This window comes from Pseudozyma flocculosa (assembly GCF_000417875.1).
Source record: "Pseudozyma flocculosa PF-1 unplaced genomic scaffold scaffold00008, whole genome shotgun sequence".
Lineage (NCBI taxonomy): Eukaryota > Fungi > Basidiomycota > Ustilaginomycetes > Ustilaginales > Ustilaginaceae > Pseudozyma > Pseudozyma flocculosa.
In genome coordinates this window covers 190,586-203,751 of record NW_006920876.1, presented here as the reverse complement: position 1 = coordinate 203,751, position 13,166 = coordinate 190,586, and the positions used below count along the sequence as shown (strand labels likewise).

The following is a 13,166-nucleotide window of genomic DNA, read 5'->3' as shown; positions in this document are numbered from 1 at the left end:
TGTCCCTCTCTCGCACGTCCTCGCTCTTGGCACCCTCGCCCTGCCTCACTACTGCTCCTGCCTGCCCTCTGGGTTTCGACGCTATCCTGGTGCAGACGCCCTTCGGGCCTCATGCGGAATCCAGCCCAGCGAGACAGCGGCCAACGTACTGACTTTTCGCCCCTCGCTTTCCCTCTCTCCTCCCTCGCCCTGCTTGCTGCCTGCCCCCCTCTCCTCTCCTCCCTGTGCCGCCTTGGTACCCCACTGCGGCCTCTTTCTTTTTTTCGCCCGTCACCTGCCATCTCGCTGCTGCTGCTGCTGCCGCCTGCGGTTTGCTGCAAACGCCTTGTTGCTCCGCCCATCACGCCCTGGTACGGATGGCATCTTCTCGTCATCCCACCGCCCTGTGCCTGCCATCCACCGCCGACACCGCTCCCCGACGACAACTCCTACCCCGCTCCGTCGTCGTCCCCTCCCGACCTCGCGGCCACCACCCATCCTCCTTCTCCTCCTATAACACCTTCCCTCCCGTCCCTTTCCGTCGCTCTCCCTTCCCCTTCCGCCTCATCCTCCCTCACCCCGCACTTCCTCCTTCGTCAACCACCGGCGCTTCACCCTACAGAGACGCTCCGTCCACCTAGACTCGTCCCCTCTCGCTCCCCCTGCCCCCTTCCTTCCTCCCCCGTCCTGTGTCCTCGCGATCAGGATGTCGGCTTCGATCACCTCCAAGAAGTCGTCGGAGGCTGTCGCTCGCGTCGAAAAGTCGGCCGTCGACAGCCCCAGCTCCGATGGCGCCCGGGTCAGCCACCAGCCGGCGCCGATGACCGACGACGATGCCATGCTCGCCGAGCGTATGGGCCACAAGTCCGAGTTTGCCCGCGAGTTCAAGAGCTTCTCGACCATCTCGTACGCCTTCGCCATCATGGGCCTCGTCTCGTCGGTCGCCACCACCTGGAACAGCCCCTTCGTCCTCGGCGGCCCGGCCTCGACCGTCTGGACGTGGTTCATCGGTTCCTGCTTCAACATGTGCCTCGGTCTCTCGATTGCTGAGCTCGTCTCCGCCTACCCCTCGGCCGGCGGCCTCTACTCGGCCTCGGGCCTGCTCGTCCCGCGCGGCCAGCGTGCCTGGGTCGCCTGGCTCACCGGCTGGCTCAACTTCACTGGACAGATTGCCGGCATCGCGGGCACCGAGTACGGCCTGGCCCAGATGATCTACGCCTGGGCGTATGTCATCACCAACGGACGCTTCGTCGCAACGACGGGCGCCACCGTCGGCCTCTACATTGGCCTGCTCTTCCTCCACGGCGTCATCAACTGCCTCGGCACCAAGACGCTGGCCAAGCTCACCTCGAGCTACGTCATTGTCAACCTGGGCATCACCTTCATCATCATCATCGTCGTCCTCGCAAAGACGCCCCTCGACCAGATGCACTCGGCCTCGTACACCTTCACCGAGGTCAGCGACGGCAGCGGCTGGGGCAACAACGGCCTCGCCTTCCTCTTTGGCCTGTACTGCGTCCAGTTCGTCATGACCGACTACGACGCCACCGCCCACATCTCCGAGGAGGTCTCGCGCGCCGCCATCGCCGCCCCCGTCGCCATCGTTGTCGCCGTCGCCGGCACCGGCAGCATCGGATGGGTGCTCAACATTGTCATGGTTATTGTCAGCGGCGACGTGCGCGACCAGGATGCGCTCACCTGGCCCGGCGGTCTCGCCTTTGCCCAGGTCCTGTACCTCCGGGCTGGCCGCGTCGGCTTCCTCGTCATCTGGCCGTTTGTCTGCTCGGTCGCCTTCTTTGTCGTCACCACCGCCCTCCAGGCCAATGCTCGCTCCTTCTACGCCTTTTCGCGCGACGGCGGCCTGCCTGACCGCGGCTTCTTTGCCAAGGTCAGCCCGCGCTTCAACACCACCGTCAACGCCGTCTGGCTCGTCGTCATCCCCTGCATGGCCCTCGGCTGCCTCGCCTTTGCCTCGTACACGGCCGTCAGCGCCATCTTTGCTCTGGCCGCGCTCGGCATGGATAGGTGAGCAGGCCTCGCGGTCATTCTTCGATCTACGCGCGCCGCCGCACGGCATGCTGACCTCTTTTCTCTCCCCGCTTCGTGCCCACCGCCGCTGCCACCCCCAGCTCGTACCTCGTGCCCATCGTCTCGCGCTGGATCTACTGGGACCACCCGGACGTTCAGTTCAAGCCCGGTCCGTTCTTCCTCGGCCGCGGCCTGCTGGGCAAGACGGTCAACGCCGTCGCCATCGTGTGGACCGTGTTTGAGTGCACGCTGCTCTCGATCCCGACCGTCAAGCCGATCGCCGCGACGACGTTCAACTACAGCTGGGTCATTATGATGGGCGTGCTGCTCCTCGCGGGCATCTGGTACGTCGTGTGGGCCCACCGCTTCTACCACGGCCCCAGGAGCACCCTCACGCCCGAGATGGCGCAGAAGCTCGGCGTCGTCTCGCGCGACGACGAGACGCCGCCGGAGTACGGCCACTAAGGTGGTCGCAGTCGCGGCCATCGCCGTCGATGCGCTGCGGCGAGACCGGGGCCAGCTCGAGTCTGCCCCTCTCACTCCTTGCCTGCGTGAGGTGCGCGGGCCGGCCGGCCGGACGCTACCCGCTGCGGTCCTGTTGCTGCCATCCGTTCTTGTCTCGGGACGTAAAGCCATTGCTGGGCTGTACATAAGTTATTGCTCGATCTCTGCCCTGCCCTGCCTCTAGAATATATCCTTGTGCCGGTCTTTGCCCTGCCTGTGGGAGATGGTACCTGAAGCGGTCGAAGAGGTGGGGGGAGATTGCGACCGGGCTGGGCAGGCTCGCCGGCCCCTGACGTCGACACCTTGGTCGCACGCTGCTCCGGATGCTGGGCGGCAAGGCGGCGGTAGCAAGACGGATGGAGGCTGCGGGAAGACGAGTGTTGCTGAGAGCGACAGGAATGGCCAGGTGGGTCGTTGGGAAGGGAAAAGTCGAGGCGAGGAGGGGCGTGCATGGATCAATGTGCTTTGGCGGGGGAACGGCCCGAGCGAGCAACCCGCGCCGTGTTGGTCTCCACATGCAGATTCCCTCCTCCGTTCTCTGTCCTGTCCACCACCACCACCACCACCATCACCACCGGCTTTGCGACCACCAACCCCACGTCTACGATGTCAAACCAAGCAGGAACGTCCTCCTCCTCGCCCTTGTCCTCCTTCTCGGCAGCGCCACAGCAACACACCGAGTCGACAGGGAGCATCACGCCGCTCGTCTCGGCGACACAGCGTCTGAATGCGCTCTACGCCCTGACGACGGGGGAATCCACGGCGCTGCTGCCTCCGCGGTCGACACCGAGCGGTGAGGCAACGCCAACGGCAACGGGGATGTGGATGGGGAGTGCCACACGCCGCCTGTCGTCGATTGAAAGCCAGCTAGCCCACATCGTCAGCGGCGACCGCGCACTACGACGGTTCCTCCACGACTGTGAGCGCCGCCTTTCCCTGCCGTTGAACGCTGGAACCAGAGCTGACCTTGCACGTACGCGTGCCGGCCGATGAGGCGGTGTGGGAACAGGGCAAAAGACGTCGTCGCTCCTCAACCTCGGCTTCTACGCGGCCGACGTCAACGCCAGTACGATGGCCTACGACGCCCAACTCGCCCTCTGTCTCGAAATGGAGCCCGACCTCGTCAAAGCCCTCGCGGACCTGCAGGAGGTGCAGGAGCTCAACAGGCGCAACGTCGTCGATGCCCGCGCACTCGACCGTACGTTGTCCTCCCTGGTCTCCCCCCCGCCATCGTGGCGACTGCGTTTCGGATACGGGGCATGACTGACGATCTCCTCGAAGATTGATGGGACTGGCCGAGGCAGAATGCGAGAAACTGGCCCCACGACTCGTCAACCTCCTCAACCTCGACGCGGAAGAGGAAAAGGCGTTTGCCAACCGCCAAAAGAGGGCGTGGCAAATCGTCGAACGATACCACTCCTTTGTGCGTTTCCACCTTCGCCTCCCCTTTCCTCGCAGACAAATGGCAACTGACCACTCCCCCACCCCACGACCGCGGCGCGACGGGCAGATCAACACCCTCTCCCAGCTCTTCATCACCCTCGACCAGCAGCTCGCCCACCTCGAAAGCGCCGTCGCAAAAGAGGAAAGGAGGAGAGACGACCGACCCGCCCCCGTCCTGCCCATCTGACCCGCACCGACGAGATGCCTCGCTCGTCGAGTCGCCATCTCGCCTGTATTTGTACCCCGCACACAGCCCACAGCCTTGCGCCCTTCGGACCGAGCGAGCCTGGTCTCTCGGGCACAGCCGTGACAGGCAGAGACGATGTTCCAAAGGATGCGCGATGCTATGGGATGGTGTGGATATCTGACCGCCGCCCTTCTGCGCACGCACCGCTCGCATCACGCTGCGCTGCGCCGCGCTGCGCTCGTAGCCTGCCCGCCTCATTCGCTGGCCTCGGCGCCGTTGCCGTTCTCTTCGTTCTCCAGCAGCGAGTACTCTGATCGGACCCAAAAACAGCAGGGGCGCAAGATGTCAGCCGCTCGCGTCCTGATGCCGGCCAGTCGCCGCTCTGATCCGCCCCCGGCCACTCACGCTTCATCAGCGTGCACTCTCCGCCGTGCTCGAGGTCGATGTTGTACGAGTAAAAGTAGCCCTCGGACGTGACGACCATGACCTGTGGTGTCGTCCTGGTCGACGCGGCGGTGCCATGCGTACGTGCCGGGCGCAAAGGTCAGCGGGTCGAAGCAGGGCGGGCGGACGGGGCGGAGTCGAGGAGAGGGGCCAGACTCACGAGCTGACGGCGACGACGGAGCTGACGCCCTGGGACGGCAGCTTGAGGTAGGCAAAGTCGCGGCTCGGCTCCCACATCTCGGTCAGCGTGTTGGGCAGGTAGCCTCCCACTGACCCTGCCATGCCGCGCCCGAGCGCCATCGACCGCCTCTTGAGCGTGCCACTGCGACAAGGTTGAGTAGGGAGGGAGGGCCTTTGCCGGTCAGTACACAATGCGCACTCCCAAGCCCGACCCGCTGCGGCGCTGCCGCTCACCTCAGACCTCCGCTCTTCTTCTTGCCGTCGATGAACGCCTCGTACCCTCCGTTTCTCCCGTTGCTGCTCCCCGTCGGGCTGCCCGCCTCGCTACCATCGTAGCTCGAGATGCTCGGCGTCGATACTCCCGCCGGTGGCCCTTTGGCACCTGCAGCGCCCTTGGCCCCAGCTGCAGCGAGCTTGAAGATGTGGACGGTCTCGGTGTCGGAGCTGACGCAGAGGAGCGTGCTGACGGCGTTGAAGTTGATGCTGTAGATGCGGGCCGGGTAGCTGCCGCGCCGGAACTGGTAGAGCTTCTGCGCGGCAGGGACCGAAAAGACGCGGATGACGGTGCCCTTGTCCGAGGCGGTGGCGAGCATGGTGCCCGTCGAGTTGAGCGCGAGCGCCGAGATGGGCGACTTGTGCGCCTGGATGATGTTGGTCACCGAGAGCGAGAGGAGGTCAAAGATGAGGACATCGCCGGGCGACGACGACGACGAGCCGGACGCCGACGACGACGAGTTGGCCGACGAGTTGGCAAATGGCGATGTGGGCGAAGGGACCGGCGACGGGTAGGCGAGGTAGCAGTTGTCCGACGACGGCGACAGCGCGCATATCGCTGAAGGAAAGAGGAGCGGTGCAAGGGGAGGGACACGGGTGGACGGATCAGCTGTGGTGTTCTTTCACAGGTTCCGATGCGGATCCGAGCCCCGCGCGGCCTGGCTCACCCATGGGGTTGGGGCTGGTCTCGATGGTGTGCAGGAGCTTCATGTTGCTGATGTCGTAGATGTAGATTTCCTGTTCAAGGACGACGACGAGCCTCCTGCGGTTGAGCTTGACGCCGAGGATGGCGGTGGGGAAGAGTAGCTCGCAGATGACCGACTGCCGCTTGGTGTTGACAATCTGGAGGCGCCTCGGGCTGGCGTTGGACTTGGGGTCGCTGTCGGAGGTGGCGACGAGCGCGACGAGCGAGGTGCAGAAGAGCATCTCGACGAGCGACGTGGGTCCCGAAGGGTTGGAGTAGACGCGGCCGAATGGCTCGCAGTTGGTGATCGAGTAGCCCCTCCTCGTCCCGACTGCCACGCAGCTGTGGTCTTGGTTGAAGTTGACCGAGAGGAGGTTGTTGGATGCCTTGGAAGGCAGCGAGGTCGACATGGCGGGCAGAGAGCCGGTGCTGCGGCGAAGGAGCGAGCGAGGGGGCGACTAGGAACGGGCCGGGCCGAGATGAAGATATCGAGGGCTGAGAAGGCGGTCGGACGGGCCGGGGCCAATGGGGCTGCTGTTCGATGAGAGTGCGTCGGGCTGTCTCCGCGGCGATTGTTCTCCGGTGGACCGCCTGGCTGTGAGAATTGGTACGAAGGGCAAAGAGCGCGGCGGGCGGTGCCGGTGGCGGTGGATGGGTGGATGGATGGCGGAGACGGAGGCAGAGTGGAAGCACGCGGGGATAGCAACGGGCGAGGAGCGAGGGATGCGGCGGCGCTCTCGCTCTCCTGGCTGCCGGGCCAGGCCACGCCCAAGCCAGGCCCCGTCCACGCACCGCCTGCCTGCTTGCTCGTGTGTTGCTTTGGCGGGCGCTCTGCGAGGGCAAGCCGGGGGCGCCTGGTCCAGGCGAGGGAGGCCAGGCCACCCGGATTCGAGTCGAGTGACCCGTGCGCGCGCCCGCCCTCTCTCTGTCAAGCGCCTCTCGGCCAGCCAGCCAGCAGTTTTCGGATGCACCCCGAGGACCTGGCTCGCTCGCTGCCCGCCTTGCCTTGCTTCCCCTCTCTCTCTTTCCTCTCTCTCTCTCTCTGTGCTTCCATTTCTTCGTTGCGACAGCACCTCTTCGACCCTCTTCAAGTCACTGGGAGGACCGACGGGCTGGGCCCGCGCCAGGCATGTCAAATGAGAGCCCCGGTGCGACGACCGGCGATGGACGGATAGGCTATTCCGACTTCGAGGCGGGTTGCCTGGCCTACCTCGGCCAACGCTCCGCAGCGGCAGCGGCGGCGCCGGAGGCAGTACCGGGCAGCGACGGTGATGCCGAAGGACAGCGGCTTGGCGCCGAGCTCTACGCTGGGGGCTGGTCCTGGTGCAGCGGCGCCCGCAACCGCAGCGTCTACCATGCCGCCCCTCCCCGGGGCGGGCTGGTCCGGAGCGCCGAGCTGGCCGTGCATCTCGACATCTCGCCCCTCGTGTCTCCCGCTGGTGGGGACGAGGATCTGCTGGGCGCCGGCGGATGGCTCGATGCTGTCGACGATGAGGCCACGGTGAAGCCTTCGCCGCGGATGCGCGTCCCGGTCCGGCTGCACCAGACGATAGCATGGTCGTCGACCTGGCGCGTCCCCGTTCTCTACTTCCAAGCCACGACGATGGGTCAGTGTGTGCGAACCCTCTCAGCTCTCCCCTTGCTGCGACTGCGGACTGACGACGAGCAACAAACCCCCCTGTCCCACTGCCTCCTCTTTCTTTCAATGCAGAGGGGCGACCGCTGTCCCTCGACGAGCTCACCTCCAGCTCGCTCCTCCACGGCTTTGGCACCCTCGACAGCGCGCTGCATGGCGAGAGAGTCGCCAGCAGCGGCAGCGAAGGGAAGGACAGCAGCGCTGCAGCTCGTTTCCCGCCACTCAGTCAAGGGCAGCATCCCTTCACTGACCTGCCGTGCTTCTACCTCCATCCTTGCGAGACGGCCGGCCTGCTGGCAACTCTCGACGACGAGCAGTGCCAAGCTCAAAGCGACCTACCGCGAGGCAGCCGGTATTTCTCGTACATCGAGTCGTTCATCATGCTCTGTGCCACCGCAATCGAGATGCGCCTCTAGCTCACAGCAAACGACCGCTCAGAAGAAGTCGACCCTCTGCCCGACGCCCCGCCTCTCCGCCTCGTCGACAAACATGGCCGTGACGGCAACGTCCTGGACACCGACACCGACGCTCTTAAAGATGCTGATGCCCCTCGCGCTCTCGTCGCGCTTCCACGCAGGGCAGGAGCGGACCCGCTTCCAGTCCTCGACCGTGTCGGGCACCAGCGTCCCCAGCTCCACCAGCTGCTCTTCGGCAACGTCGGCCTGGATGAGATCGCCGGCCTCTTTGGCACATGCCTCGGCCGAGTCGACCACCAGCGAGCCTCCTGCAGTTGCCAGCTGGACCAGCGAGGCAGGCAGCTCGACCATGTGCGGCTTGTCTGTCCGCAGGTGGCGTGATCAGAGAGGGAGAGGAGGGGAGGGGGGGGGGGGGGGGGGGGAGGGGGGTAGACAGGAACATTGAGCGGGGGGAAACGACTCTTCGTCGATCTCGAGTTTGCGCGGTCGACACTCACATGCGCCGACGATGTTGAAGTGGGTGCCGTCCTTGACCCATTCGGTCTGCAGCAGGGGCTTGTCGGACGGCGTGCAGCAGCAGACGATGTCGGCCTCGCGCACTTTGGCCTCGACCTGGTCGCTCCACTCGACTGCGACCTGGCCGCCCTGGAGCACGCTCTGCAGGCGCCGGATGCTGTCCCTGGTCGACGCGGAGGGCTCCTTGCCGCGGGTCAAAGCAAACGTGACCTTTGCGATGCCGTCGTAGACCCTGCACAGCAGCCAGGCGTGGTAGAAGGCCTGCATCCCGCCTCCAAAGACGACGACGTTGCGGACGCTGCGACCGCGCTCGCTGGCGGGTGGGATGGCGAGCACGTTGGCCACGACGCTTCCGGCAGCGGTGCGGATGGCGGTGAGCTCGGCAGCGTTGACCACGGCCCTCACCCTCGAGCTCTTGGTGTGAAAGAGGAGCGTGGTGCCCGGGATGCCGCCAGGCACGCCAGCCGGCAGCGGTTCGGACGGCTTTGGCACCGAGACGCACTTGACGCTGGTGGTGCCTTCGGAGCTGGCGGGCATGAAGAGGACCGTGTGGTGGGGGGCGTTGATACCGATCCGCGGAGGGCACTGCGCCGCATCCTGAGGTGCGATGGCCGCCGAGGGCAGCGAGAGCATGCGGAACACGTCGGCCTGGTTTGAGAGAATGGAAGAGAGCGGGATCTCGAGCGAGAGCGTCGAAATGTCCTTGCCGCTCACGATGAGGACCTTGTCGTCGGCGAGGTCCATGGGCGGCATCTTGGCAGGCGGGAACAGGCGAAGGTAGCGGGGCCGTCGTCTAGAAGGGTTCGAACCGGGGTGGTGGTCGTCGTCGAAGGGGCGGAAGGCGAGCCGCGGAGAGGTTCTTCTTGGGAAAGAACAGAGACGGGGACAGCCAGCTGCTTGATTCGGGCGGAGCGCTGTGCAATCAGTGCATTTCGAGTCAGCCAGTCGCCGTCGTAGTGTGGTCGACGTCGGGAAGATGCCGGGCGCCAAGTCGGAGGTGAGGCCAAGGCCAGAGGCGAGCAGGAGAACAAAAGACGACGGCGTGAGGAGTTTGAGAGTGTGAGGGCCGTGCGTGCATGCGCCAGCCCGGCTCAGAGGGGGTGGGGAAAAGGACCCGCCCGCCCGCACCGAGGCGAGGCCGACCCTCACCCCCAGCCAGCAGGTGGAGGCCAGGCTGGCCAGCGGGGCAGAGAGCTGAGTGTGGCAGAGAGAGAGGGGCAGAGAGAGAGAGGGGCAGAGAGAGAGAGAGCGAGGATCGGAAGGCGGCCCGGGCCACCGTCACACGGCATCCTCCGCCACCCGCCAGAGTAGTGTCACCACCACCACCACCACCGCCCACTCGCCCGCCTACAGCGACCCTCACCACTCGCACTCTGTTCTTTCCTTCGATGCCACCTGACAGCCCCCGTCACCGCCAAGCAATCCCCCCCGAGACTGCAGTCTCGTAGCCGCGAGTCGACCCTCACCGACACCCCGCATCTGACCCCTCTGCACGCGCGAGAACATGGCCTGCGCCACCTACCAGTCGCTTTCTCCGAACTCGGCCTTTCGTGCTCCGATCGCCAGCTCAAGCCGCCTCGATCCGCCGCGGGCCAGGGGCACTCACGCCACCTCGTCGCTCTTTCAGCGCCAGACGCAGCTCGACGACAACTTTGTCCAGCGCCTCGACCGCATCGACGTCCTCGGCGGCTGGACGGCGCACAGGGACCTCGTCGGCCACACGGGCTGCGTCAACGCCCTCAGCTGGTCCCAGTCTGGACAACTCCTCGCGAGCGGCAGCGATGATCGCAACGTCGTCCTGTGGCAGCTCGGAAGCGCCGAGCAGCATCCCGTCGCCGAGCCCGACGACGACACCAACGCGCACGACCATGGCGATGGCCGCGATGGTGGAGATGGAGGGGCTGCCAGCGACGAGGTGGTGGCACAGTGGCCGCAGCGGTCCCATCCATCGCTCGACGTGGGCATGATGGGCAAGATCCAGACGGGCCACCGCGCCAACATCTTCTCCGTCAAGTGGGCGCCCCACTCGTCGGATCGCAGGCTCTTCACCTGCGCGGGAGACCGCACCGTCCGGGTCTTTGACATCAATCACTCGGGCATCGGCCCAGGCAGCGGACAGACGCAGCGCACCGCCGACGGCAAGGAGTACACGCTGTGGAACCAGGGCAGCGGCGCCTGCATCCGCCTCTTTCGCTGCCACAAGGACCGCGCCAAGCGCATTTCGACCGAGAACTCGCCCGACGTCTTCCTCACCTGCGGCGAGGACGGCGACATCCGCCAGATGGACCTCCGCACGCCCCACGCGTGTGGCCCGCGCCGCGGCTACGGCGAAGGCTGCCCGTCGCCGCTGGTCCACTTCCCCTTCGGCCTCTACTCGCTCTCGGTTAGCAAGACTGAGCCCTGGCTGTTTGCCGTCGCCGGCATGTCGCCCTACGCCTATCTTCAGGATCGCCGCATGGTGCCGCGCCTGCTCAAGCGCGAGTGGGGCATCGAGGCCGACCCCAGCAGCCCAGACGCGGCCGACGCCCAGGCCCTCACCATGTGCGTCAGGAGGTTCGGACTGCCTCCTGGAGGCTTCTTTGCTCCCCACGTCGAGGACGACGGCAAGACGATCCGTGCCGGACGCCGAAGTGGCGGGGACGAGGATGGCGACGAGAGCGAGGATGAGGCAGGGGAGTCGAGCGACGACGACGAGGAGCCGCTTGGTGGCCTCGAAGACGCCCACATCACGGCGTGCAAGATCAACGAGAGCACCGGCCGAGACCTCGTCCTCTCTTACTCGAACCACTTCATCTACCGCTTCCAGATCCACGACGAGCCTGGCGTCCTCCACCACGAGCCCAAGCGACGACGGCTGCCCGGCGGCCGAACGCACCGCAATCCCGAGACGATCCTTGGCGAGGAGATCCCGGCGCGCGACTCTGCGTGGCTCGAGGGCATGCAGAGGCGATGCCTCCAGGCTCTCTTCCCTCTGACGGCGACCGCGGAGGTAAGGCAGACTCCTGGACGGGTGGCTGCCTTTTGGAACGACATCAAGGACCTGACCGAGGAACTCGGCCCTATTCGAGACGAGGACGACATGCCTCTGGATGCCTATGCTGCGGTCGAAGTCTGCCGCGCGCTCGGTGTGGTCGCCTTCTCCGAGGACAAGCCGGGCTGGTCGCAGCTGCTGCACCACTGCCTCGACGAGATTCACGACCAGTTCGGGGATTTCGCCATCGGCACACAGGTCGCGCCGTGGCTCGAGAGGCTGATTGATGCCATCGACCAGGGCGCCACCGCGACTCGTACGGACGAGATCAAGAACGAGCTCTGGGCCAGGGCCGAGCCCCTCGTCTCGGAGACATGGACGGTGGAGCGTCTCGGTCCGAGCCAGGGGCGCTGCGGCGTCGACGGTGGGGCAGCAGCGGCGTCTGAGGGCCGCAGACTTAAGCGCGCAAGGGTAGCAGAGGAGGCAAGCGACCCAAGGAACCCCCAAGAAGGCTCTCAGCTCCATGGCCAGAGGCTCAGCGTCGCCGAAGGCTCGGACGACGAAGAGCTCGACTCGGACGATGCAAGCAGCGCGACGGCCAGCGAAGCTGCGCACGCACGGTTCCGCACAGCGTCCAGCGACGCAGGCGACGACGAGGGCGAGGATGACCATGACGACGAAGAGGAAGCCGAAGACGAGTCCAGCAGCAACGACACCGACAGCGAAGGCGACGCGGTGTCCTCGGGCGAAGAAATGGAGCTGAGCGAGCCCGAAGGCTACGGCTTCGAGACCGACATGTCTGCCGGCATCGAGGACAAGTTCCAGCGTGCGCCGCTCGTCTGCCCGCGCAACCACTACCGCGGCCACGCCAACATCGAGACGGTCAAGGACGTCAACTTTGCCGGCCGGGACGACCGCTACGTCGTCTCGGGGTCCGACGACGGCAACTGGTTCCTGTGGGACACTGAGACAGCGGAGCTCCGGGGAATCTGGAGGGGCGACTCGAGCGTGGTCAACGTGCTGCAGCAGCACCCGAGCCTGCCGGTGATGGCCATCTCGGGCATCGACGATACCGTCAAGCTGTTCGGTCCGGTCACGCTGTCGTCCGGCCCTCCCGCTCAGAGGGCTGGCAGTGGCGAAGCTCCTGGCAAGGTGGCCGACCGCATGGCCAAGAAGGACGACATCATGTCGCAGAACCGCGAGCGGCTGCAGGGATCGCGGCAGAGGTCGAGCCTCTCGACGCGGACGCTCCTCTCGATGCTGCAGCAGCACGTGCTGCAGGGCAATGGCAGCGAGGGCGGCCCCGAGGCCAGGCGACGGGGAGCCAGGATGGTGCTGAGGCCGCTCGTCGGAGGCGGCTGGGCGGTGACGACGGCTGAAGACGCCAACGAGGAGGCCGAGCGGGGCCTGGTCGAGGAAGGCGAGGAGGGAGAGGCCGAGGACTGCGTCGTCATGTGAAGCGGCCGTCGGGTGCGGTAGGGACGCCCGCTACCATCAGGCCAGGAAAGGAGTTCGAGGTCGAGGTCGAGGTCGAGGTCGAGGTCGGGAGACGACCCTCGCCGTGTATTTGTACGCCCCCAGCATTATCATCGCACGCCCGCAGGCACATCATTTAACCGCCACGGCAGCGTAGCGGCTGCCATGGAGGTGCGCAGCAGGGCCGAGGGAGGACTGAGGATAGAGAGAGCAAGCTCAAGACCTCGAAAGAGGTGGTGGTGGTGCGGCGGACCTGCAGCCTGGCCTTTAGGGAGACGGCGGCGGACCTGCAGCGGCTTGTCGGGCTTCGGGCGGCGGGCTGCAGCGCGACGCCCCGTCAGGGCCCAGCCGTCGGCGAAAAACAGGCAGGGTCGACCCTGCTTCCTTCTCAACCTCGACCCACCTCCCTCGCTGCTCTCACCTCACCT

General features: G+C 66.0%; 6 protein-coding genes across 6 annotated transcripts; 4 read left to right on the top strand and 2 right to left on the bottom strand.

The window, feature by feature from the left end:
- Positions 1–685: 685 nt before the first annotated feature.
- Positions 686–2,472, top strand: PFL1_02772 (uncharacterized protein; the record flags this gene model as incomplete). Its single annotated transcript, XM_007880287.1, has 2 exons — positions 686–2,004; positions 2,109–2,472. The coding sequence occupies 2 exons, from the start codon at positions 686–688 to the stop codon at positions 2,470–2,472; spliced, it is 1,683 nt and encodes a 560-aa protein (XP_007878478.1).
- A 645-nt stretch (positions 2,473–3,117) lies between these two features.
- Positions 3,118–4,141, top strand: PFL1_02771 (uncharacterized protein; the record flags this gene model as incomplete). Its single annotated transcript, XM_007880286.1, has 4 exons — positions 3,118–3,430; positions 3,521–3,709; positions 3,816–3,934; positions 4,022–4,141. 4 exons carry the CDS (start codon positions 3,118–3,120, stop codon positions 4,139–4,141), a joined length of 741 nt encoding a protein of 246 aa, XP_007878477.1.
- Positions 4,142–4,395: 254 nt separating this feature from the next.
- On the bottom strand, positions 4,396–6,133 carry PFL1_02770 (uncharacterized protein; the record flags this gene model as incomplete). Its single annotated transcript, XM_007880285.1, has 5 exons — positions 4,396–4,451; positions 4,547–4,641; positions 4,746–4,907; positions 5,000–5,597; positions 5,707–6,133. The coding sequence occupies 5 exons, from the start codon at positions 6,131–6,133 to the stop codon at positions 4,396–4,398; spliced, it is 1,338 nt and encodes a 445-aa protein (XP_007878476.1).
- Positions 6,134–6,852: 719 nt separating this feature from the next.
- PFL1_02769 (uncharacterized protein) lies at positions 6,853–7,775 on the top strand (the record flags this gene model as incomplete). Its single annotated transcript, XM_007880284.1, has 2 exons — positions 6,853–7,330; positions 7,435–7,775. 2 exons carry the CDS (start codon positions 6,853–6,855, stop codon positions 7,773–7,775), a joined length of 819 nt encoding a protein of 272 aa, XP_007878475.1.
- Positions 7,776–7,793: 18 nt separating this feature from the next.
- PFL1_02768 (uncharacterized protein) lies at positions 7,794–9,044 on the bottom strand (the record flags this gene model as incomplete). The annotated part of the gene is made up of 2 exons (XM_007880283.1): positions 7,794–8,137; positions 8,273–9,044. 2 exons carry the CDS (start codon positions 9,042–9,044, stop codon positions 7,794–7,796), a joined length of 1,116 nt encoding a protein of 371 aa, XP_007878474.1.
- Positions 9,045–9,795: 751 nt separating this feature from the next.
- PFL1_02767 (uncharacterized protein) lies at positions 9,796–12,720 on the top strand (the record flags this gene model as incomplete). The annotated part of the gene is made up of 1 exon (XM_007880282.1): positions 9,796–12,720. The coding sequence occupies one exon, from the start codon at positions 9,796–9,798 to the stop codon at positions 12,718–12,720; it is 2,925 nt and encodes a 974-aa protein (XP_007878473.1).
- Positions 12,721–13,166: the final 446 nt, after the last annotated feature.